The sequence below is a fragment of the Dunckerocampus dactyliophorus genome, chromosome 13 (genome assembly GCF_027744805.1).
Source record: "Dunckerocampus dactyliophorus isolate RoL2022-P2 chromosome 13, RoL_Ddac_1.1, whole genome shotgun sequence".
Lineage (NCBI taxonomy): Eukaryota > Metazoa > Chordata > Actinopteri > Syngnathiformes > Syngnathidae > Dunckerocampus > Dunckerocampus dactyliophorus.
Window position 1 is genome coordinate 1,412,080 of NC_072831.1, and position 26,168 is coordinate 1,438,247.

General features: G+C 44.2%; 1 protein-coding gene across 4 annotated transcripts in view; it reads right to left on the reverse strand.

The window, feature by feature from the left end:
- LOC129192713 (uncharacterized) overlaps positions 1–26,168 on the reverse strand; it is a 33,919-nt gene that overhangs the window by 2,238 nt on the left and 5,513 nt on the right. Inside the window, exons 2-22 of one of the 4 annotated variants that reach the window (XM_054797011.1) lie at positions 24,596–24,761; positions 24,315–24,391; positions 24,154–24,224; positions 15,134–15,210; positions 14,999–15,067; positions 14,158–14,236; positions 13,949–14,045; positions 13,778–13,848; positions 6,561–6,674; positions 5,257–5,462; positions 5,014–5,153; positions 4,672–4,773; positions 4,335–4,562; positions 4,090–4,259; positions 2,430–2,635; positions 2,101–2,246; positions 1,810–1,899; positions 1,439–1,681; positions 1,195–1,364; positions 776–981; positions 488–636 (exon numbers count right to left, since the gene is read on the reverse strand). In XM_054797011.1, the coding sequence (XP_054652986.1) occupies positions 488–636; positions 776–981; positions 1,195–1,364; positions 1,439–1,681; positions 1,810–1,899; positions 2,101–2,246; positions 2,430–2,635; positions 4,090–4,259; positions 4,335–4,562; positions 4,672–4,773; positions 5,014–5,153; positions 5,257–5,462; positions 6,561–6,636 (2,132 nt within the window). In that variant the 5' untranslated portion in view covers positions 6,637–6,674; positions 13,778–13,848; positions 13,949–14,045; ... (4 more) ...; positions 24,315–24,391; positions 24,596–24,761. Of the gene's footprint in view, positions 1–487; positions 637–775; positions 982–1,194; positions 1,365–1,438; positions 1,682–1,809; positions 1,900–2,100; positions 2,247–2,429; positions 2,636–4,089; positions 4,260–4,334; positions 4,563–4,671; positions 4,774–5,013; positions 5,154–5,256; positions 5,463–6,560; positions 6,675–8,300; positions 8,320–8,367; positions 8,524–13,777; positions 13,849–13,948; positions 14,046–14,157; positions 14,237–14,998; positions 15,068–15,133; positions 15,211–24,153; positions 24,225–24,314; positions 24,392–24,595; positions 24,762–26,168 lie in introns of those variants that run through there. The other 3 variants (XM_054797013.1, XM_054797010.1, XM_054797012.1) reach the window with 3 other exon arrangements.

Consider the following 26,168-nt stretch of genomic DNA (forward strand, 5'->3'; position numbering starts at 1 on the left):
TACATGCTAACATGGGCATGCTAACACCAAGCATAATAGTGCTAAGTGATGCTGCTATGCTAATGATAGCATTCTAGCAATGCTAACATGCTAACGTTAGCATGCTGACGCCAGGCATACTTGTGGGTGTTAATATAAGTGTCTAGCTAAGAAAATGGCTAAAAAGGCTACGATGCTGTTTGCATTAACACCGAGCATGATAGTGCTATGTCTTTATATAAGTGTTTACCTATTAGTAAAATAGACAATTTTGGGAAAATTTGCATTTTGGATGACCCCCAAAATGTCATCAGTTCTTCCATGTCCCATTTTTGACAATTCTTGAAAATGTCATCCAAATCCATTCAGAACTTTTCAAGTTATTTTGAACACAGACAAACAAACAGCAGCAAAAACATAACCTATGCGGTGCACTTGTGCCAAGTCCTGTGCTTGGCGGAGGTGATCATCCTAAATCATATTGGTCGTTGTATTCGTTACTACTCACAAGGAGGCGGGTCTGATGGTCACGTTCAGTCTGGCGTCTGTCTTCAGGGGATACACGCATGACAAAGGAAGTCTCAGGGGCAGAGAGAAGGCACTCCTTGCTTGATAGATGAATAAAGTGTTGGAGTAGATGACATGTGTGCTGTTGGTCTGAAAAACACATGAGAACATGTCATCAAATGCAGCCTTTTATTGATGGATGGATTAATAATCACTTGTTTGCCTTGGACATGAAATGAAATGTCTCCAATACGTGTGTGTGTGTGTGTGTGTGTGTGCTCCTTTTTACCGTCAGTGTGTTTCCACAGGCACCTTCCTGAGTGTCAGCTTCGTACCACACGACACCATCTTGCTCTCTGGTCATGGGACAGTTGAGGAGTGCCAGGTGGCCAGTCAGTGGTTCATAACCAGCATGTCTTGCGCTGGCTGCGTTCACACCCACTTGTATTTTGCCAGGGCCACAAATAAGCTGACTGAGGAGTGGTGGATCCAAATCTAAACAAAACATGATGGGGGAATTAGTTTCATCTTCTCTGTGTAATTTGCCAAAAGATGAACATAAAGGAGTCACCTTCACAAGAGAACATATTGCTGCACATCATGACATTGTTCATACTTTATACATCTGGTAGCATGGGTGCTCTATCAATGTGATGAACATTCTTACACCACATGGGTCCACACTGTCTGTAACTTCTTCCTTCATACCTTCACAAACGGGACTGCAAGAGGAACCCCTGCGCTCACACAGGCTGAGGCTGCAGTGGAGGTAAACATCTTGGTTTTGTCCCTCAAGAGCGAAGGGCAGGGTGGAGAAATGAGCCTGGAGGGATGAGCCGCTCTCAACCTCAAACACTTGTTGGCGGTTAGCGGGACATCTAATAAAAACAACGTTTATCATCAGCATTCTGCATCTCGTCTCCGTATTCACCCCGACTAAGCAGAGACTTACTTGCTGCGGATGAGGGAGAATCTCTCAGGAGTGTCAGGATCTGATGAGTGAGAGGCGAAGCAGTCCTCCAATACGACCACCAAGCTGGGATCACTCTTGTCCACAGAGACCCCCACATGTAACTGTGAGCCCAGTGGAAGGACCACCGGACCTGCTGCATAAGGCTCTGTATAGTCCCATCTATGGAACAGGACCATGGAGGCTCTCACGTCGGAACCCAAGCCAACAAAGACACCTTCCATCCTGTCAATAAAAGACACATACGCTCAAAGCATGCGCAGACCATCTTATTCTGGCTCATCCCTATTGTTATGGGCCTGCTTGTGGATGAATGCTCTAACATTGTGTAAAAATGTAACCCTTATACTTGCCAGCGTGGTGGGTCCACCTTTGCAGCTCCGCTTTGGCGTGCTGGATCATCAGGGGGGAGATTGTGGTGCTGACCAACCTCTTCATTGGGCCTTCACACAAAAGCAAACAACTCTTTTCAGTATCAAAATAAACTATAAACATTGTAGAAACATACTCAAGCGTGCAGAAAATGTAAACATGAGTGACGTAGAAAGGTCGGCTATGCAAAATGTTTCGACTTTACTGTAGTCATTCTAAATCATCTCATATTGCCAATTGTATCAAAGTCCCATTCATTCATGACTACTCACGCCAGGATGGATGTGATGGTCAGTCTGGTGTCTGTCTTCAAGGGATACACGCATGACACAGGAAGTCTCAGGGGGAGATAGGAGAACGCAGCGCTTTCCGGATAGATGAATAAAGTGTTGGAGTAGATGACATGTGTGCTGTTGGTCTGAAAAACAGATGAGAACATGTCATCAAATGCAGCCTTTTATTGAGACATTGGGTATTGGTAATTGAGCATGCATGGCATCAACGTGGAGAAAGGTTCTCATCAATACTAAACACAAATGTTATTGTTGGTTTGCCTCGGACATGAAATGTCTCCAGTACGTGTGTGTGTGCTTCTCTTTACCGTCAATGTGTTTCCACAGGCACCCGCCTGAGCGTCAGCTTCGTACCACACGACACCATCTTGCACCCTGGCCCGGTAACAGTTGCGGAATGCCAGGTGGGCAGTCAGTGGGTTAAAACCAGCGCGTCTTACGTGAGCCGAATCCATGCCCACTTCCATTTTGTCAGAGCCACAAATGAGCCGACTGGGGAATGTGGGATCCAAATCTAAACAAACATCATGGGGCATTCATTTCAGTTTCTGTGTGTAGTTTGACAAAATATTAAAATACGGTCGCCTTCACAAATAACATGTTGCTGCAGATCATGACATTGATCAGACTGTAGACCAAAGTGCAAAGTCTAAAGTGCGGCCCAGGGCCTTTAGCAGCCCACAGCTGTTTTTTATTGGCCCGTGGAACATTCTAAAAATTCAACAGAAAAATCAGCAGTAATTTTGCAAAAATAAAGCTAATATGAGGAGGAAAAATGTTTCCATCTAACAAAAAGTTCTGATTTTACAAGACCGTCATAACTTTATGAGAAATAAGGTCATTTTAGTAGCATAAAGGTGAACTACAGAATGCATAAAAAAGTAGAGTCTCCAAAAAGTAGCCACTAAAGTTCCAATTGAATATTTCCATGAAACGTCTTTTATTTGCGTATGTTGGCCGCACGGTGGTCTAGTGGTTAGCATGTTGGCAACACAGGAACAGCCTGGAGATGGGAAGACATGGGTTGGATTCTCCCTTGGGCATTTCTGTGTGGAGTTTGCATGTTCTCCCCGTGTGTGGGGGGGTTTTCTGGGTACTCCTGTTTCCTCCCACCTTCCAAAAACATGCATGTTAGCTTCATTGGAGACTCGACATTGTCCATAGGTATGAATGTGAGTGTGAATGCTTGTTTGTCTATATGTGCCCTGTGATTGGCTGGCCACCAGTCCAGGGTGTATCCCGCCTCTCGCACGAAGTCAGCCGGGATAGGCTCCAGCATGCCCCCGCGACCCTAAAAAGAGGAATGCCGCGGTTTTGTCTTTGGTCGGCACGTGCTCGGTGGGCCCAAGATGGTGCTCCACCACACCGGAGGAGAACTGCAACTGATCGGCTGTAAGAGCTTTTTGGGGACCGTGTTCTTGCTTTGAACCGCTTGGTGGAATGGCCCCCGGGGTCACTTGATTTGACGCTGCTGGACTTTATTCTGTGGGGCCATCTCACGTCACAAGTGTATGTGATACCACTTCATGACCTCCACAGCAGTCAACAGCGAATCAGGGCGGGGGAATGATCAGGCCAGCAGTGCGGGACATGCGGAGGAGAGCACAACTGTGCATCCAAAGAAATGGAGGTCAAGTTGAGGACAAAGTGACAAAGTCATGCATGCAATTACGCAATAAATGTTGGTATGGAGGGAAGGATGATGTCCATACCAACATATGCAAATAAAAGACGTTTCGTGGAAATATTCAATTGGAACTTTCGTGGCTACTTTTTGGAGGGTCTACTTCTTTGGATACGCCCTGTATTACATAAGACTTTTTTAAGAGTTAAGTTCACACTAATAGGCTTTTCCACAAAATATCAAAGTTGCAACCTTTCATTTTTCACTATGCCGCCCTTGATGGCAAAAGTCTGGACACCCCTGCTGTCGACTACAGGGTTCAGTGTCTTCAACCTCATTTTTACCTTCACAACCCGGACTGCAGGAGGAACTCCTCTGGTCACACAGGCTGAGCCTGCAGTGGAGGTCAAAATCTCGGGGTTCTCCCTGAAGAAGGAAGAGCAGGGCGGAGAAACGAGCCTGGTGGGATGAGCCGCTCTCAATCACAGACACTTGCTGGCGCTTAGTGGGACACCTAATAATAGAAACAACCTTTTATCAGCATTCTGCATCTTGTCTCCATAGTCAGTCCACTTCAGCAAAGACATACTTGTTTTGGATAAGGGAGTATTGTCCAGTACGATCAGAATCTGATGAGGGAGAAGCGAAGCAGTCCTCCAAAACAACCACCAAGCTGGGATCACTCTTGTCCACAGAGACCCCCACATGTAACTGAAAGCCCTCCGCACCTGCTGCATAAGTCTCTGTATATTTCGATTCCTGGAGCAGGGTCATGGAGGCCTGGGTGGCACCTGTGCCAACAAAGGCACCTTCCTCCCTGTCAATAAAAGACACATGTACTCAAAGCAAGTTCTTCTCTCGTTATTGTGGGTCTGCAGCAGAGTGCAGTGCAGTGCTCCGCAATTCTGATGAAATGTAACCCTTACACTTGCCAGCGTGGTGGGTCCACCTTCACAGCTCCAGATTGGTGTGATGGATCACCGATGACCAGGGGGAGATTGTGGTGCTGACCAACCTCTTCATTGGGCCTTCACACAAAAGCAAACACAACTCCTTTCAGTGTCGAAATAAAGTATAAATATTACACAAACATACTCAAGCATGTAGAAATGTGAAACAATTCCACAACACAACACTGATAGAACATGGCAGCAACCTGTGAGGATACAACATCTGGCTCTTCTAAATGTTTCTACTTTCCTAGAATCATTCGAAATCGTCTCATATTGCTAACTGTATCAATGTGACAGTCATTCATGACTACTCACAACTGGATGTTCACTTTCAGTCTGGCGTCTGTCTTCAGGGGATACTCGCATGAAAAAGGAAGACGCAGGGGGGGAGAGGAATCACTCTTTGCTGGCTGGATGGATAAAGTGTTGGAGTAGATGACATGTGTGCTGTTGGTCTGAAAAACACATGAGAAGTCTTCATCAAATGCAGCCTTTTATTGAGACATTAGGCCTCGGACATGAAATGTCTACAGTACGTGTGTGTGTGCTTCTCTTTACCGTCAGTGTGTTTCCACAGGCACCGGCCCAGATGTCAGCTTTGAACCACACGACACCATCTTGCTCCCTGGTCCAGGAACAGTTGTGGAATGCCAGGTGGGCAGTCAGTGGTTCATAACCAGCGGCCGTCATGTTCGCTCTAGCCACGCCCACTTCAATTTTGTCAGGGCCACAAATAATCTGACTGAGGCGCGGAGGATCCAATTCTGGAGAAAACATTATGGGGCATTGATGGTTTTATTTCATTTGCTTTGAGTCACATGCCAAAATATGAAAATCCATGACAGTCACCTTCACAAATACCATATCGCTGCACATCATGACACTGATCATACTGCAATTTTATGAGAACCAACTTGAAATATGACAGAAATAATGTCACTTTCGTAGTATAGTGTTGAAATATTCAAGAAATAAAAAAAAAAAAAATGTAATATTAGGAGAATCAACATAAGAAAATAAAGTTTTGGAAAATGAGGTTGGAGAAAAAGTGATTATATTATGGTAGTAAGTCAACATATTATGGGAATAAAAAAGAGAAAAAAAATGAAGTTAAGTTGCTAATAAGCTTTTTCACCTCCATGACAAAGATGAGATGTAATTATTTTTCTTGAAATATACACTGCTCAAAAAAATAAAAGGGAACACTAAAATAACACATCCTAGATCTGAAATAATGAAATATTCTAATTAAATACTTTTGTCTTTACATATTTGGATGTGCTGGCAACAAAATCACATAAATATGATCAAAGGAAATCAAATGTATTAACCCACGGAGGTCTGGGTTTGGAATCACGCTCAAAATTGAAGTGGAAAAACACACCACCTGTTGTCTATTCCATTTGCTCAACAGATTGTGAAAATGATTGTCCATCTCTGTTGCTTCCTAAGTGGACAGTTTGAATAACGGCGCACTATATATATATATATATATATATATATATATATATATATATATATATATATATATATATATATATATATATATATATATATATATGTGTGTGTGTATGTATCATACGTATTAATATGCATTTCCAATAGCTTACTGCATGTAAAACTATCAGAGTAAAACTCTAAAAATGTGTTTTGTGTTGACATTTGTGGGTGTCTTGGGTGCAAAATAAAAATACGGTTGCTCCACAATGAGTTTTGCCAGTGTGAGCAGCAGACAAGTAAAATGAATCCAAAAGAGTGCAGATGTTTTTGATGGTGCTTGCAGTCAGGGTATGATAGCGTTGCATTACAATTGCTGTGCTATTGTGCACACCCAGCCCAGTATTATGTATTGATTATGGTACCTGGAATGTTTCCAGCGGTGATCAGCACGAGGAGGAACAGGAACACCCCTCCAGGTGTCCCCATCTTGGAGCGCATGCGGTGCTCAAGTGATCAGGCGTGTTCAGACACACGTGCTGGAAGATGAGCAAGAATTGTTGCCGTTAACTTTGACCAGGAAAGATTCCAGTAGTTGGTGACAATGTTTCATATTTATATGCATATTTGTTGTCTGGACTCCATCATAGCACACAAGAAGTTATCAAACACTTGAATAATCAATAAACCACACTGCCCCACAAACTCACTTTGCAGGCTTTCTATCAATCTTAGTCGGAACAAAGACGGATGCATACCCCTCCTTAAGTGTCACACACAAACACACGATATTTCATGGAGTCATATGAAAGGGACTCGATGGGGGGGTGAGGCTTACAAATCAAAGGATGCAAGGTCATATGCTAATTTACTTTTGTGGAATATTATGATTTTATTCCCGTCATATTTTAACTTTTTACCCAACCTAATGTTCTTTCTAAAAATGACAACTTTTTTGTTTAGTTTGTATCTGATGTTACAACTTCAAAAAATTATAAATTTATATTTCAACTCCACGCTACTAAAATTATGACTCTTTTGTCTCATACCATTTCAACTTTATTCCCACAATATATATATATATATATATATATATATATATATATATATATATATATATATATATATATATTATATATATATTATATATATATATATATACTTTTTCTTCAACCCAATTTTCAAAAAATTACAACTTTGTTTTGTTTGTATGTTTATAATATTACAAGTTTTAAAAATATTTCAACTCTATGATTGTACAATGTTATTTGTTCTGATAATATTACCAAGATATTCTCAAAAAATTCTGACTTTCTCACTAGATTACAACTTTTGTCTCATATTTTGACTTTATTCTGTTAACATTTTAACGTTTTATCCAACCTAATACATTTTGTTTCTCATAACATTGTGACTGAGAAAAAAAAAAATTCAGATTACAATACAACTTAAAAAAAATATATATTTCAAAAATCAAGTATTTACTACAGACGTGCTTTTGTGCGGCAACACAACCACCCCCCACCAAAGTCATCCATTCATGTCACTTGACCTCTGATAAGCAGGGTGCCGAAGGGTGCCGAAGGAAGTGAGGGTGAGAGAGGGAGGCAGAGAGCAAGCACACCCCAGCAGGCAGGCAAGGGGAGGCAACGCCCCGGCGGGCAAGCGACACGCCCACCACACACACACACCACAGGGAAGAGCGTTAGATGGACCAAGGTAGGGAGGGGGAGCTCAAGCACATCCCACCAGGCAGGCAAGAGACGCCCCCACCCCACACACACACACCACAGGACGGGAGAGAAAGACAGAGAGAGAGAGAGATGGATAAAGGAAAATTAAGTAAAATCAATGAATGATTTCAAAATAAGTCAATAAAACAAAATCCAAACACACACATTGGGCTAAACCCCACCAACCTAACAGTGAGGACACCATGACACAGTAGAAATAACTCAAAGGACAAAGTAGCCACAAATCCTGCTGGCCAAAGCATTTAACCCCACAGACCCCATAAACACTTAGACGAATGTCGAAAGCAAAGCTAGCTAACATTTGCTTCAGCTCTTATTATTTTCATTATGCCAGACAACGAGTGCACCGTTTACGTGCTTTGTCAATCAAGAAATGTTGCCAGTCGTATCAAGAAAAGACCAACGACTCACACGTCTCCTTCAGCGCCAACAGAAGAAAGTCAAAGGCGGCTGGTAAATACAGAGTCAGGTAACTTACGTTGGTCAAAAGGTGTGTTTGCCTCTCGGTCCAAGATGCGGGTCTGCTCTCAGACATCCAGTGAGGCGTCCTTTATGACAAAGCGCTGATACCATTGTCGTCACGCGTCCGCCAGAACGGCCATTTGCAACTTTGTTTCATCTTCCTGCGTGGCGCCAATGCGTGACCTCTCTGTGCACATCTAATGCTTCTTATCTGCAGGTTTCAGGAAATACCAACTTGTTCACATCACCTCGTAGGGAACTGAATGTTCCGTTAGACCAGGGGTGTCAAACTCAATCACACAGGGGGCCAAAACTCAAAAGCCTACTTTAGGCTGTGGGCCCAAATGGACATTACCCCCTAACCAACCCCCCAACTGTGCACCTTTCTTATTATCCATCCATCCATTTTCCTCTGCTTATCCGGGTCCGGGTCGCCGGGGCAGCAGTCTCAGTAGGGAAGCCCAGACTTGTCGGCCCCCGGCCATCTCTTCCAGCCCCACCGGGAGGACACCAAGGCGTTCCCAGGCCAGATGTGAGACATAATCCCACCAATGTATCCTAGGTCTGCCCTGGGGCCTTCTTCCGGCCGGCGAGAGTCATCCGGACGAGATGCCTGAGCCACCTCAAATGGCTCCTCTTGATGTGAAGGAGAGTGGCTCCACTATGAGCCCCTTCCGGATGACTGAGCTCCTCACCCTGTCTCTTAGGGTGAATCCAGCCACCCTATGGAGGAAGCTCATTTCAGCCGCTTATATCCACAATCTCGTTCTTTCGGTCACAACCCAAAGCTCACGACCATAGGTGAGGGTGGGAAAATACAGTATATCGACCGGTAAACTGAGAGCTGTTTTTTACATTCTATTTTGTCTCTGCAGTGATGCAATGACAAATAAGCCACGGGCCGCAGATGGCCCCTGAGTCGCACTTTGGGCACCCCTACACTCCTACTTTTGTGGCTCTCGGTCCAGGTTGGGGATGTGGTATCCGTTTCATGAGCAAACCACAACTATTTGGCTTGTTGGCTCAATGGAGTGGACGAGCGATGCAGGGGCTGGTCAGTGAGCTACAACTGTCAGCCCTTAATGAGTGGCGTCACCGCGGCTCAAAGATTTGTTTGGAGGTGCACATCTATGGTTACATTTGTGCCTTAACATTGAGGTAACAAAGGCAGACCTTGACCCCTAATAACGTGCAATAATTACTTTGTGTCCACAAGCACATTGCTGCAGCACTCTGTCACCCCCTTCCTCTCTCGCTCGACCTTTTTGCTCGCGCGGGTGGGCGAGTCAGTGTATTAATGTACCTCTGGCCGGGTTTTGTGGACTGGGCTCCTTGCTGGGGCTCATGGGTTGCTGCCTAGATAGTGCCGAGGCATACGGGCGTGTTCAGTGGACAAAATACGGGCCTGTCGGTCGCTCTCTGGGAGGTGAGGGCACTGATATGATCACAATTTTTTTTCAAAATGTTGATGCAATCGACAGGCAAAGTCCCAAAGATCAACTGGTAGCTCACGACCGATGGGCTGGGGATCCCTGCTGTAGACCTTTACAGGAGGTGCACTTTGTATACAGAGAAAGAGTAATTGTATCTCTTCTTAGTTTTTTCCCTCATCCAATCTCCCGATACTTACACATAGGGGTGCGCCGATCAATCGTCCACCGATCAGTGTTAGCCAATTTCCTTGGAAAAGCATGGTATCGGCATATCCCGATACTTGCTTTATAACGCTTGCCGCACACACGACCCGCCACACGCCGACAACAAGCCCCGTCAACCAGAGCTGCCTGTCGCCTCCTGTGTGTGGTGCCCATAAGGCGGATAGCCCGAAAAGTGGTTGGATTTGTCGGACTGCCTGGAGGTCCTGCTGGAGCGCAATAAAGCTGATCTCACATCCAAATTCTCCTTAAAGAAGCTGCCTGATCCTCTAAGTTTCACTCGTGGTTTTGTAAAAGTAAGTCAAATATGTTTTTGTCTAAATTTTATGGTTCCCGTTTCATACCATATAGCCCAGGGGTCACCAACATGCATGCTGCCCCCCACGACCACACGAAGCACCTGCAAGCCTGCTTTTCATTCAGGTTTTCAGTTAATAATGAACGAACAGTAGAAAGAAATGCATTCTCAAATACAAAATGTGAGTTGTGGATACCAGCATTTTGTTCATGTTCTGGTTAACAAGCATATTCGCTTTGTTTGGCTTGAAATAAGCTATGAAAATAAATGTTACAAAAATGAGTAGCTCTTGGCTATTTTCATTCTGTAAAAGTAGCTCTCAAAAAAAAGGAAGGAAAAACTTTGGTGACCCCTCACTAAAAAAGGAGGTCCACCACCCAGGGTGCCAATCCAGAGGCACCGTCCTTGATGTCAATGCGATGCTGCAGTGTCGTGTCAACCAACACATGACTCTAGTAAAATAAAATAAAGACATAAAAATAACTTACATGTAAGTTGTGATGCTACGATCAGGCTTTTGTGCTGCAGATACCAATACCGATCATCCATGAGTGAAATTGGTTGATACCAATACTGATCCCAATCACATAGATGAAGCGTAAATGTTTAAATGAGGGAAGGATGGAACATGAGATCCGCAGGTGGATTGCTGTGGCGTCTGCAGTGATGCAAACTCTGCATGGGTCTGTCCGAAAGGCAAAGCTCTCAATTTACCGGTGCACCTACGTTCCTACCCTCACCTATGGTCATGAGCTTTGGCAGTGACCGAAGGGACAAGATGGCGGGTACAAGCGGCCAAAATGAGTTTTCTCTGGATGGTACCTGGGCTCTCCCTTAGAGATAAGGTGAGAAGCACTGTTGTCCGGGAGAAACTCGGAGTAGAACCGCTGCTCCTCTGTATTGAGAGGAACCAGATGAGGAGGCTCCGGCATCAGCTCAAGAACATGAACAAATGCTGGTGTCCACAACTCACATTTTGTATTTCAGAATGAATTTCTTTCTACTGTTCTTTCATTATTAACTGAAAACCTGAATGAAAAGCAGGCTTGCGGGCACCTCACGTGGTCGTGGGGGGCTACCTGCTGCCCGCGGGCACCACGTTGGAGACCCCTGGTTTAATCCATATATAAACGACATCTGTAAAGGCGCGAAGGGCTTGAAATTGCAGATTTTTTATTTGCAGGTGATACAACCAAATTTTGCAGTGGAGATGCAGGAACTCATGGAAAACATCACAGAGAAATGAACTATACTAAAAAGATAATACTAGAATATCTGTAAAACCTAAGTACAACTAAAATGATGCTATTTGGTAAGAACAGCATCAAAAATGATCCAAATGCAAATGGAAGGCACAGACATTGACAGAATGAACGAAAATACATTTCTCGGGGTGACAATAGATAATAATATGAACTGGAAATCTCACATGAAAAATAAAGTGGCTAGAAATACCTCAATACTGAATAAAGCAAAATTACTCCTAGACCAAAAATCACTCCATACGCTCTACTGCTCTCTGGTATTAGCATATCTAACTTATTGTGTGGAGAACAACTATAAGAGTACACTACACTCATTAACTATGCATAAAGAAAATCACAATGATTCAAATTGGCTGATCTGGTAAACTATCAAACTATAACATCTTACCCAAAAACGTAAAACAATTCTTCTCAAGAAAAGAGGAGAAATATGATCTTAGGGACAAAAGAAAGCTAAAACACTTCTATGCACGGACTACACTAAAAACCTTCAGCATTTCTGTGTGTGGAATCAAGTTGTGGAAGGGAATAAGGAAGGAACTCAAACGACGCACTAAAGTGAGCGATTTCAAGAAACAGTACAAGCAGTTGATGTTTCTCAAGTAGAAGGAAGAAGACACGTGAACCACTGTGCACGTACAATGCTATGTCTAACCAGTCTTGCACTGACTACAAAATCTTCATTTTCGGTGGGTTCCTTGTCTGTACTCACTCACTGTCAAACTGAGTCTCTGTCAACTATTTCATCAGCTATTATCAATTTCTTACCATGATAAGGTTGGTTGTACATTGAACCAATGTATTGCAGCTGATGTGAAACTGATGAGGGGTTGGATTAAATAAGCTTTGCTTCTTCCTACTCCTTCTTGGACATGCACAATTGGGAGTTGTGTGATGTGATGAGCTCCACTGTCATTGTGTGCATGTTCAACATGAATTCACCTATTACCATTAGCATTACATTTGGTTAATATGCAGGTCAAATGATTCAAATGGAGGGTTGTTGGTGATTTTAGGAGTTTTTTTCACAAGGCTTTGTAGGCGGAATAGATGCGTGCCATTATGTGAATTCTTGCTGCGTATTTTTGGCTGTTTTCCTATCTTTAGAACACACTGAAAAGAGAAACAAATGTGTATTCATGTTTCACATCAGAATTGTGGATGATGGGAATTTTTTTTTCAAAGTGCAGTTTTCCTGTAAGATAAGATATTTTTCAAGTTGTCAGGAACAAAATAAGGTTGTCATTTTTTGGAAAATTTGGTTGAGGAACAAGTTACACAGTTGGCTCTTACAACATTACGGTTCGAACATCACTCCCTCGCCCTATTGCGGTTTCTCAAAAATTAAGTAATTTGTAAATGATGGCTGTTTCGTGGTGGACTATGGCCTATTATTAGTCAAAAGATATTCAAAGACAAGTCATATGTAGTATTCTTGTCACTAGGTGCTAGAAATGTTACATTGATGAGATATTACCTTACATTACCTTAACTTGCACTGCATTAAGTCGGCCATGGATGCAGAGTGAAATAAAGTTCGCCCCCCCATTCCGTGTGGAAGTGGTACATTTGTCTTCTTTCTTTGTCCTTCTTCCCCACTCCATTTGAAATACTTTTTAAAGTTTTGAAGAAATAACTTGGAGGCTAACTAGATAGTGCAGGAGCTTTTGCTGTATGCTGTGAGCGGTGGCCGCTACTTATGTCCTTGCAGTGATCCTGTATCCGGTGCATTAGTGTTGCGCAATGTGAGAAAGTCATAAACAGGTTGGGTCTGGAACCAATTAACTGCCATAAACGAGGGTTTACTGTTTTTGAAAGGGGCCAACATTCGGGCTTCTGAACGTCGCTGGGCAGATTACAGTAATCCCTCGTTTATCACTGTAAATAATACATAAATTAAGAAATTAATTCATACAATTTCATGGTAGGAAAACTGAAATTTAAGGTGTAAATGTAGGTCAGTGCTTCTGATCGTGTTTAGGCCAGCAGAGAAAGCTTTGTTAGCCCTGACTGCACACCACTGTGTTATAGGTGAAAAAGCAAAAGTCATATGTATTCTATTTTTACAATATACTGATGGCCAATAAAAATTGAGCTGGAGGCTGAAATGGCCCAGGGGCCGCACATTGGACACCCCTGCTGGAGATGGAGATGTGCATGAATATTTGGTGTGTGTGTGTGTGCGTGTGTGCGTGCTTGCCCACTCACTCTGTGCATTGATACAATGAGTCTTTGAAGACGACCTTGAAGCTCTGTTTCTCCAGGTTGTGCACTGCCACCTACAGACACACACACATGCACATAGACACACACACGTGCACACAATGAGGTCAATGCTCGTCGATGAACATGTCATCACATGACATGGGTCACACTTACACTATCCAGCTCACGGTAACACCTCTGAGCTCCCACAAGGATGACACCAGCTCGTCCATGTCGTCTTCCTGGTTCAGGTTGTCCACACACTCCTTATCTGTGGAGACCCAGTCGCTATGTCAGTGACACACATGCACACACACACACACACGCATGCAAGCGCACACACACACACACACACACACGCATAAGTGATGTGTAACATAAACCTTTATCCTATATGTGGTCCAGATCTCCCAAGCGTCGGAGCTCCTCTTTGAATCATCTTCATCGCCTTCCTAGATCCTTCTACAAGAAGAGGGTGAAAGGCCGTGTCTGGCTCTGATGGGCTCACACAAACATCACTGTACTGTGATTAGGGCTGCAACTAACCATTATTTTACTAACCAATTCATCGGTCGATTATTTTTACCATTAATCGATGAATCGGATTTTTTTTTAAAGAATACACACCTTTAATGTCCGCCACTTAGCAACATTCCCTTTAAGAATGCAGAAGGGACTTTTTCCGTCCCCAAAAATCATAGCACAGAGGGCGAGGAAGAGGAATTTCTCCGAAACCGAAATTGAAGTAGATAGGTATAAACAATCAACTGAGAAACATCACAAACACTCTACTGCAAAGCAACGAGTCACTGGCACAGACTGCTACATGTGCTTCACCAAGACAATAAATAGGGAATAACAAATAGCCCAACTTTAGGGGCAGGCGTTGCGTTTGGCATTGGCTCGTCTGCTGTGGGGGCCTTGTTTGATGGCCAAGTTGTGAAGCACGTAGCAAGATGATATGGCCTGCACTGGACAGGTACAGTCATAGCTATTTGTAGTTTCACTGTTCTACCACTAGGTTCTGTGTGTACGCAAGGTAAGAGTTGTGCATAAATGTACGCATTTTCCTGCGCACGAGTACAAGTGGATACATTGCATACTTTGCGCGGGAATGTTCTTACACACAGAGAAGCATTTGCTGGAGATGGAGATGTGCATGAATATTTGGTGTGCGTGTGCGTGTGTGTGTGTGTGTGTGTGCGCGCACGCTCGGTCACTCACTCTGCAATGAGAAAATGAATCTTTGTAGACCACCCTCTAGCTCTGTGTCTCCGGGTTGTGCACTGCCACCTACACACACACACGTTAATGTGTGTGAACAGCAAGATGTCATCACATGACAAGGGTCACACTTACACTATCCAGTTCCCACAAGGATGACACCAGCTTGCCCATGTCATCTTCCTGGTTCAGGTCGTCCACACACTCCTTACCTGTGGAGACACAGTCGCTCAGTCAGTAGCACGCACACTGTGCATGCACACATACACATAAGTGATGTGGAACATAAACCTTTATCCTATATGTGGTCCAGATCCTGCCCCAAGTGGAGGAGTTTAACTACCTCTGGGGTCTTGTTCACAAGTGAGAGAAGGAACATGTGGAACATGAGATCCACAGGTGGATTGCTATGGCGTCTGCAGTGATGCAGACTCTGCATGGGTCTGTTCTGGTGAAGAGGGACATGAGCCGAAAGGCAAAGCTCTCAATTTACCGGTGCACCTACGTTCCTACCCTCACCTATGGTCATGAGCTTTGGCAGTGACCGAAGGGACAAGATGGCGGGCACAAGCGGCCAAAATGAGTTTTCTCTGTAGGGTGCCTGGGCTCTCCCTTAGAGAAAAGGTGAGAAGCACTGTAATGCGAGAGACATTCGGAGTAGAACCGCTGCTCCTCTGTATTGAGAGGAACCAGATGAGGAGGCTCGGGCATCAGCTCAAGATGCCTACCGGTCGCCTCCCTGGGGAAGTGTTCAGGGCATGTCCGACCGGTAGGAGGCCTCGGGGAAGACCCAGGACACGTTGGAGAGACTATGTCTCTCTACTGGCCTGGGAATGATTCGGGATATGCCAGGAAGAGCTGGACGAAGTAACCTGGGAGAGGGATGTCTGGGCTTCCTGCTTAGGCTGCTGCCCCCAGAACCCGCTCTCGGATAAGCGGAAGAAGATGGATGGATGAAATTTAAAAACTTTTTTTTTTTGTTTTTTTAATGAAAAGTGAACCTACTAAAATCAGACTAAAATGTTTTCATCAACTAAAACTATGACACATAGAACTGACTAAAATGTGACTAAAACAAGGAAGCATTTTCGTCCAAAAGATTAAGCCTAAAAATAAAATGGCTGCCAAAAACAACAGTGAACAGCAGCACAAAAGCTGTACGCATTTGGGTTAACATGAGAACCACCCCTTAAACATTGTAACCAATGAAACGGGAATGGTGATGAGAGGGGGTACGTTTGATTGTAAAATGAATCTTTCTGTGAACTCCAATTGCACTGAAGAAGAGGTCAACTTTACACAACATGTTTTGGTAAAGTCCTTTAGTGTGAAGCGTGTCCCTAACTCCTGACATAAAGCCCCGCTGCCTATCAATTCAAGATTCAAGATTCAAGAGTTTTATTGTCATATGCATAGTAAAACAGGCAGTTATACCATGCAATGAAATTCTTATTCTGTTCATTCTCCCAAGAAAAGAAAGAAAACACAAGAAAGAATAAGAACATCAACATAAATACCAATAAATTAAGCAACAACAACAGAAGAGACATTAATACAAATAAATAAATAAATAAAGTGCTATGAGTGTGTTGCGTACGGCGTGTGTGAGTACTTCGTTGAGAAGCCTGATGGCCTGTGGATAAAAGCTGTTTGCCAGCCTTGTGGTCCTGGACTTCAAACTCCTGTAGCGTCTGCCTGACGGTAGGAGTGTGAATAATGAGTGTTGTGGATGTGTGCTGTCCTTGATGAGGTTGTGTGTTCTTCGTAGGACTCTAGTTGTATAAATGTCTTGCAGTGAGGGGAGGGCTGCCCCAACAATGTTCTGTGAGGTCTTGATCACCCGCTGGAGTGCCTTCCTATCACGTGTTGTACAGTTACCGTACCAAACAGTGATGGAGGCGGTAAGGACACTTTCCATAGTGCATCTGTAGAAGCAACTCAGGATTGTGGTGGACATGCCAAATTTCCTCAGTCTTCTCAGGAAGTACAGTCTCCTTTGGGACTTCTTCATCATTTGTTGGGTGTTGTGAGACCAGGTGAGGTCCTCGCTGATGTGTGTGCCAAGGAACTTGAAGGTTTTCACCCTCTCCACCTCAGTCTCATCAATAAACAGGGGTCTATGCGGCTCCTTTTCCCTTGTTCTTGGGTCTATGATCATCTCTTTAGTCTTATCTGTATTGAGAAGGAGATTGTTATCACGACACCAAGCTATGAGGTCCGCCACCTCTCTTCTGTATGATGTTTCAACACCACCAGTGATCAGGCCGATGACTGTAGTGTCATCCGCAAATTTAATGATGCTGGTGTTGTTCTGGGAGGCCACGCAATCGTAGGTGAAGAGCGTGTAGAGGAGCGGACTCAGCACACACCCCTGTGGGGTCCCAGTGCTCACAATTCTTGAGCTGGATGTGCGGTTGTGGACTCTGACTGACTGGGGTCTGCCTGTTAGGAAGTTAAACACCCAGTTACAGAAGGGGGGGGGTGACAGGCCAAGTGTGAGGAGCTTATTTGTGAGTTTGTGGGGGCTGACTGTGTTAAAAGCTAAGCTATAGTCTATAAATAGCATTCTGACGTATGTGTCCTGGCCCTGTAGGTGAGAAAGGGCTGTGTGGATGGCAGTGTTGACTGCATCATCCGTGGACCGGTTCTGGCGATATGCAAACTGTAGGGGGTCCACAGTTGCCGAGATGCTCTTTTTGATGTGGGTCATGACTATTCTTTCAAAGCACTTGATAACAATAGGAGTGAGTGCTATAGGGTGATAGTCATTCAAGCAGGTCACGTTGCTCTTCTTGGGTACGGGCACTATGGTGGTGGACTTAAAGCAGGTCGGTACAGATGCTTGTGCAAGCGACAGGTTAAATATGTCAGCAAGCACATCAGCTAGCTCTGATGAGCAAACCCGAAGTGCACGTCCTGAGATGTTGTCTGGGCCGGTTGCTTTTCGTGGGTTTGTTTTGTTCAGAACCCTGCGCACATCAGCTGATGTCACCATGAGAGGTGAGTCCTGTGTGCTCCCCAAGTCCAGCCACCCTCTCTGCTCATCAGGAGTTTGGGTGTCAAAGCGGGCATAGAACTCATTCAGCTCATCTGGAAGTGTGGTTTGGCTGGACGTGGCTACGCTACTCCGCTGTCAATAGTTTGTGATGTGATGGAGCCCCGCCCACATGCGCCGACGGTCTGAGGTGGAATAGTAGCCCTTCAGCTTCTGTCTGTACTGTCTTTTGGCCTCCCGTATGGACCTCCTCAGGTCATATCTGGCCTTTTTGTAGTCATCAGCGGTGCCCATGACAAATGCAGTCGAACGAGCACGTAGCTTAGCCCTTACATCACAGTTCATCCACTGTTTTTGGTTAGGGTATTTTCTGTAATACTTGGTGGTGGTAACAGTCTCTATGCATGTGCTAATGTAGCCAGTAACAGCAGACGCGTATTCATCCAAATCAACAGTACAATCTTCCCTCCCCGCTGCAGTTTTAAACACATCCCAGTTTGTGCAGCCAAAGCAGTCCTTGAGTACTTGATCAGTTTCTTCATTCCACACTTTAACTACTGTACTTAGAGGGGGAGCTTGTTTGAGAAGTTGTCTGTATGTTGGATAAAGGAATATGGAGATGTGGTCGGCCTTTCCAAAGTGGGGTCTTGGAACAGCCTTCAAAGCACCTTTCATGTTGCTGTAGACTTGGTCCAGGATGTTATTTTCCCTGGGAGGATGGGATGGGATGGGATGGGAGGATGTCCAGATAAGGAGTAAGTTCTGGTATAATGCCACATCGTTGTTGTTGTTTACAAACCTATCTAACCGGTGCTGAATAAGCGAGTGAGCTCCTTGTCCTTCAACCTGCAGTCTTGCTGTCTGGTCTTGTTTCTCAATGCTCCACGACGGTTGTCGGTCAAAAACACAAAGTTGTACATCGCATGCGAGCGTGTCATATGAACAACAGGGCCTTGTTGTCATCACCTGGGCTGGAAACAATATCACCACAAGGAAAAACCTTGACTGTGTTCTTCCACAGTTTTAGCTACTTATTTGCTAATAACAGCCCACATGCAACTCAACACAATTGTGCAAAAATGTGGCCATTTTCAAATTTGGAGCTCATACCAGCAAAGTCACGGAACAATGAGATATTCACAACAACACGCGCATTGAACCTTTAAACCGGGGGTCTCAAACTCGCGGCCCGCGGGCCATTTGTGGCCTGCCAAGTCATATTTTGTGGCCCGCGACTTGACAGGAAAGACTACTGGAATGCGGCCCGCAAGGTCTAATTCAGGGGTCTCAAACTTGAGGCCCGCGGCACATTTGCGGCCCGGCAAATCATATTTTTCGGCGGGTAATTACAGCCGGGCAAGTTCAGTGTTACTTACAGGGTCAAGTAAACACCAGCACTGAACTCATAGTGGTGTTATCACATAGAGATGGGCGGGGGGTGAACACTACCTACAATTGCAGTGCGAACACAAAATGACAGCACAACATGTAATAGGTCAGTAAACACACACGGGGCAACTACTACTATGGAGAATAATGTTGCACTAAAACAGTCTCATTCTTTGTGCAGCATGTCCTCATGAGAGTCACGGGTAAGCTGGAGCCTATCCCAGCTGAATGCAGCAAACTACAAACTATTACATTATTTTTTTTGTGTCACGTTATCACCGTATCAAGGTTTTATCGTTATCGTGAGCCATGTGTCACAAATCGTGTCGTGATGTACCCTGAGATTCCCAGCCCTACTCCCAGACTCTACCTCCAGTGGCCCCCAGTGAAATTGAGTTTGAGACCCCTGCTTTAAACCCTCACAACCCCGGTCATCTGAATGGATGCCAAGGTTTGGGCCTTCCATGGTCGCAATTTTGTCATTTTAGTAGCATAAAGCTGAAATATTTAAAGGAAAGCTTTTTATTTTGCCCCTCATCCACAATCCTTATGTGAGACATGAACACGTCTTTCTCTTTTCTGTGCGTTCTAAAGTTATAAAAACAGCTAAAAGGAGGCAGGTAATTATGCACATAATGCAGTGCTTCTCACACTGCAGTGGGGCAGGCTCCCCTGGGAGTGCGCAGTGAACTGTCAGGGGGGGCCTGAGAAGCAGGGAGGACTTTCAATATTAGTGCAGACTTGCCAACATGTATGAATGCTATCCATTTTGTTGCTTTTCACAGGTTTCAGTTTTGGGTTCGGCCTCTACAGAACAGATAAACAAATATATATGATCAGTTTCTCAATCGTATTTCAAATCGGGGGGGTGCAAAAGCATTTCTGTCCCCTGGTGGGGGCATGGCAGAAAATAATTGCGAACCACTGACGTATTGGGACACACCTATTATTACACCTCCAAAAACCCTATTTTGCCCGCGGCATCACTAAGCCAGTAACATTTGGTTAATATGCAGGTGAAATTATGCAAATGGAGCATTGTTGGTGATTTTTTAAAGTTATTTTTCACAAGGCTTTATATGCGGAATAGGTGCGTCCCATTACGTGCATTCTTCGCTGCGTGTTTTTAGCTGTTTTTCTATCTTTAGAACGGACTGAAAGGAGGAAAAAATGTGTACAGTGTTCCCTCTCTACAACGCGGTTCACTATATGCGGACTCGCTGTTACACAGGTTTTTTTTGTGTGCAATGAGCTTTTTTTTTTTTTTTTTACAGTGTATGAACGCCCATTTTATTCTGCGTCCTGATTCGCTAAGGGAGAACACACGTTGTGTTCTGCGTCCCGATTGTCTAAGGGACTGTAGGGACTGCCTAATTTACATAATTGTCCAAATAGCTGTTCGTAATACTTTAATACTGTAAGTTTGTTCCTCCCCGACAGAACTCACAATGCTTTATTGATATGACTCCTGATGACACGAATGCCCTGATTGATGCCCACTCACATCCGCTGACTCACGAAGCCATCAAGCGAGGATGAGGAAGAAGAGGAAAACGTTTATATCCTGTAAGCAAAAACATATATCATGAACGAAAAAACTTCTATGACACGGTTTCACTTAACACGGGTATTTTCTGGAACCTAACTCCTGTGTTAAACGAGGGAACACTGTATTCATGTTTCACAGAAGAATTGCGATGATGGGTGCAGTTTTCCTGTCAGACAAAAATATGTGTTGTTATTTTTAAAGTTGTAAGGAACAAACAAACAAAATGAGTTGTCATTTTTGGAAAATTTGGTTGAGGAACAAGTTACACAGTCGTCTCTCGCTCCATCGCGGTTCAAACATCACTCCCTCGCCCTATCCGGGTTTTTCAAAAATGAAGTAATTCGTAAATGATGGCTGTTTAGTGGTCAACTATGGCCTATTATCAGTCCAAATATTCAAAGACAAGTCATATGTAGTATTCTTGTCAATAGGCACCAGTAATGTTACATTGATGAGATATTACCTTACATTACCTTAACTTGCACTGCATTAAGTCCGCTACGGATGCAGAGTGAAATAGAGTTGGCCTCCCATTCCGTGTGGAAGTGGTACATTTTTGCTTTCTTTCTTTGTACATCTCCCACACTCCGTTTGAAATACTTTCTAAAGTTTCGAAGAAATAACTTGGAGGCAAACTAGTTAGCTTGATAGCTTGCTGTATGCTATTATCTCCTTGCAGTGATCCTGTAGCCTGCGCATTAGTGTTGCGCAATGTGGTGTAAACAAACTTCAGGGGCAGGCACTGGGTTTGGCCTCTGGGCGGAGGGGCGGTTCCTTGTTTGATGGTCAAGTTGTGAAGCACGTAGCAAGATGATATGGCCTGCACTGGACAGGTACAGTCATAGCTATTTGTAGTTTCACTGTTCTACCACTAGGTTCTGTTTATACAGATGTAAGAGTTGTGCATAAATGTACGTATTTTCCTGCGCACGAGTACGAGTGGGTAAATCGCAAACTTTGCGCGGGAATGTTCTTACACACGCCCTACGCACACATCTCTGCAGACATGACATCCACAGTGAATTCCTCTTAGGGGTTAGGGCTGGGTGTCCAAACTATGGCCCGGGGGCCATTTGTGAGCTGCAGCTCGTTTTTTACTGGCCCGCGACACATTTTAGAAATTAAAATTTCCAAAAAATTGAAACAAAGAGAAAAAAGATGTAACAATATGTGTTCATCAGCTTTGCCACCTTAAAACCAAGCTTGTTGTCTTTAAATACATATAAAACATCTTTTTTTTAGTCTTTTTAAAAAATACAAAGTATTAAAATGTCAAAATGGCCCCGGCATTCTCTGACTTTTCTATTAGTGGCCTTCGGTAGAAAAAGTTTGGACACCCCTGGGTTAGGGGCTTAGGCCGTATGAGCCTTTCCGTTACTACATTGGTTGTGTTGCTGCTGTGGTGTGCAATAAGCTTGTTCAGAAGTCCTCATGTTGTCAAAACGTTTTCTTTTCCAACTTTCTCAAGCACTCCTAATCATTTTCAAAGTAAAAAAAAGAAGCATTTTGAGTGTCTTCCAAGCCTTCAGAGACTTGCTGTGTTTGGTGTGTGAGAAACACGTGTTACTGAGTGTGTCTTTAACGCTCATTACGCTTGCTTACTTTAAAGAGGCCGCAGCCTCAAGCTGAGGATCCCTGAAAGCTACAGGAACCAAGACCTTCTCTTGTCAAAGCTGGTCAGGGGCCTTATTCATGAAGCTTGCGTAGGCACAAAATGGGGCCAAAACGTTGCGTACACCGTTTTCCACGGCAAGTATGGTACCTATAAACACACAACTTGACGTGAGAATGTGCGCACCGCAACGGCACCTTTGTAGCTGGCATACGCACCTTTTGGGGACATGGAAAAAAGGCCACGCACATTGTAAGTGGTGAAGTGAACTCATTTGTTAGAAACAAACATGCAGTGGAAGCCAGTAAAGATTTATCCATCTTTGCATGAAAACATCACGCCGTTCTTGGCTTAAACCATTTGTGGAAAGTGTTGTTATTTGACATGACACTATGATGGATATCATTTATCATAAACACCATTACGGCTGGCAACCAGTCCATGGTGTACCCCGCCTGTCGCCCAAAGTCAGCTGGGATAGGTTCCAGCATACGCCCGCGACCCTAATGAGGAGAAGGGGTATAAAAAAGATGGATGGATGACACCATTACACACCAGCGTCTAGTATCCCCACTAAAAGATACGTGAAAAAGACAACTTGAATACTTGTTTTATTTTATAGCCATGATAACATTATGTGTTCCGTTATTAATGATAACAAACATCAGGTTGTCAATTAAATCATTCTAGGTATTAAGAGACGCAGAGCTAATATCCTTAGTGCTCCCTTTCTTGCTTTTCTTTGGACAGTTTATAAAACAAAATCAAGTTATTTGCTGCATATGTAAAGTATGCCATCAACAGCAACATTTATTTGTCCAACCACAGCCTTTATTTGTGAGGACAGTGTCAGGGCCGTGTGCGTAAAATCCTCTTTCCTAAATGATGGCCTTTCCATTTGTTGTGCTTTGAAATAACACATTAGTTCCGATATACCTAATATTCTCATGGCGCTCATGTCATCATGAAGTTAAATATTTTTAAACTATCCGTCTGGAATAACAGCAATTCATTTTCAACATAACTTCACCCCCATTGGAGTCATTGCGTCGACCTCGAAATGGAAGAGATTTTGCTAAGCTTATCTAAAATGTGGTATCAATTCGGAAAAATGTACAAACAGGCTCACTAGAAACTTGTTTTTGTTTTGTTCTGCCACAGTGCGCCCCGTTCCACTTACGGACTCGCTCATCTTCCTCTTGTCATGCCACTGCTGTGTCTTCGGCTTCTCAGCAGCCATGATTCAGAGTGAAATGCAACCAAGGGTCATTAAATATGGACGCCGCATTCATGAGCCACTGCTCATTGACCATTTATGGAGAATTGAAGGCGTGGTTATGGCCCCAACAGTAGCACATGTTTTTATGAGGGATTTTTATTCGGGATTATTGCGCCTGCTGTGTGATCATTCAAAGCAATCAAGTCTGGTGCTTGTGTATCTCACTCAACATTACACTTACTGACACCTAATGGCCAGTGTACTGTAGAACACTACATGTCACTCACTGGGTCTGATAGTGTTTAGGCCAGCAGAGAAGCATTTGCTGGAGATGGAGATGTGCATGAATGTGTGTGTGTGTGTGTGTGTGTGTGCACGCTCACTCACTCACTCTGTGCAATGAGACAATGAATCTTTGTAGGCGACCTTGTAGCTGTGTGTCTCCGGGTTGCGCACTGCCACCTACACACACACACACACACACACACACACACAAGTTAATGTGTGTGAACAGCAAGATGTCATCACATGACAAGGGTTAGTTACACTTACACTATCCAGCTCCCACAAGGATGACACAAGCTTGTCCATGTCGTCTTCCTGGTTCAGGTTGTCCACACACTCCTTACCTGTGGAGACACGGTCGCTATGTCAGTAACACACACACACGTGATGTGTAACATGTAACCTTCATCCTCAGAGAGTCAGAGCTCCTCTTTGAATCATCTTCGTCGTCATTCTAGACCCTTCTACAAGAAGAAGGTGAAAGGCCGTGTCTGGCTCACACTCACACACACACACACACACACACACACACACACACATCACTGTACCGTGATGTTCTGCGGGCCCATTTTCTTGTTGCACAAAGCTTCCCGATCTTCTCCTTCATCTGGCAGATCTCCTGGCCGCTCAGCTGGGAGGAGTCTGGAGATCGTTTGTTCCAGGCAGGATGTTCAAGCGGGTGTCCATGAAGGAGACCATGCACATGACTGGGTTCTGCACACATCACATTCACACTTAGTTCATCTTAGGGGTTGGGTTTAGGGTTAGGACCTGTTTGAGCCTTTCCACCACTACATTGTTTCTGTTTTTCTGACTACCAATACGCCGAAACAGGGATAATTTATTCATTCATTTATTTCTGAGAAAACTAAGCAAAGAGGCGAGGGATGACTGCATTGCAGAATGGGCCAGCCGGCTTTGAATTAGACACAAGTTAGTCAAAACAAACAAGTCAAACATCAAATGAATATGTGCTCCTTTTTAGTGCTTTGCGCTTGTTTTTAATTGCTGGATTGCTGTTCTAATTTGGTGCAAGAACCTTCCTGATTTTGAATGATGTGTAATGCAATATGATTGAGATGAAAACTCAGAACACTGGCTATGTGTTCCTGGTCAGTTGGACAGCAAATCATCTGAGCCTCAAAATCTTCAGGGTCAGTGGGTTCAGAAATCTATGATTTTGAGTGTTACGGTAGCTAACCCAGCATCTTCTGAATGCCATGCTCCAGATTTGGTTCCGTTTTTCTTCTTGACACGCTCCATTACTGTTGTTGTGTCCCTGTTAAAAGAACCCTATTGACTTTGACCGCAATCTTTCAGTGAATCCAAGGCGGCTGAGGTGGGCACAGGTTGTCTTGGGGTTTTGTGTGTCATCACATCGTCTAGTCAGGGTGTGTTTCTCCTTAACCGGTGAAGATATCTATTGATTTTCAGTGACGTCAGCCAGAAGACGCTCACTTAGCTTTAGGTCAAAGGTGAAATCCACTGTTGTGACAGTTTGTTTCATGATCGTCTTGAAACGTTCTAGTCTTGTTCTGTCAGTGAACTCTCAGAATAACTCTATTGGTTTTTGGTGATCTCAAATGCAAGAAACTTCAGGTGAAGGACAAGATGAGTTGCTCTCATCAGAACTGTCTGCAGTCTCCTCTGCTTCCTGCCAGCCGCAGCAACCTGAAGGACGTGGGCGTGATTCTTCAAATGAGGTGGGGGCTGATTCTGCTTCTGTCCTGCTGGGCCATCCTGGTGAACACTCAGCCCCGACTGCTGGCCGTTGGTCAGAATGCAGCGGTTGCCAGAATAGAATACAACAGAAAACCTCTTACTTTCCATCCATCCATTTTCCATACCGCTTCTCCTCATTAGGGTCGCAGGGGCATGCTGGAGCCCATCCCAGCCAACCTCGGACGACAGGCGGGGTACACCCTGGACTGGTGGCCAGCCAATGGCAGGGCACATATAGACAAACACTCACATTCATACCTATGGACAATTTAGGGTCTCCAATGAAGCTAACCTGCATGTTTTTGGAATGTGGGAGGAAACCAGAGTACCCGGAGAAAACCCACGTACGCACTTTATTTTACATTTTTTATTATAATTGTGTAAGTGCTGAGAGACACA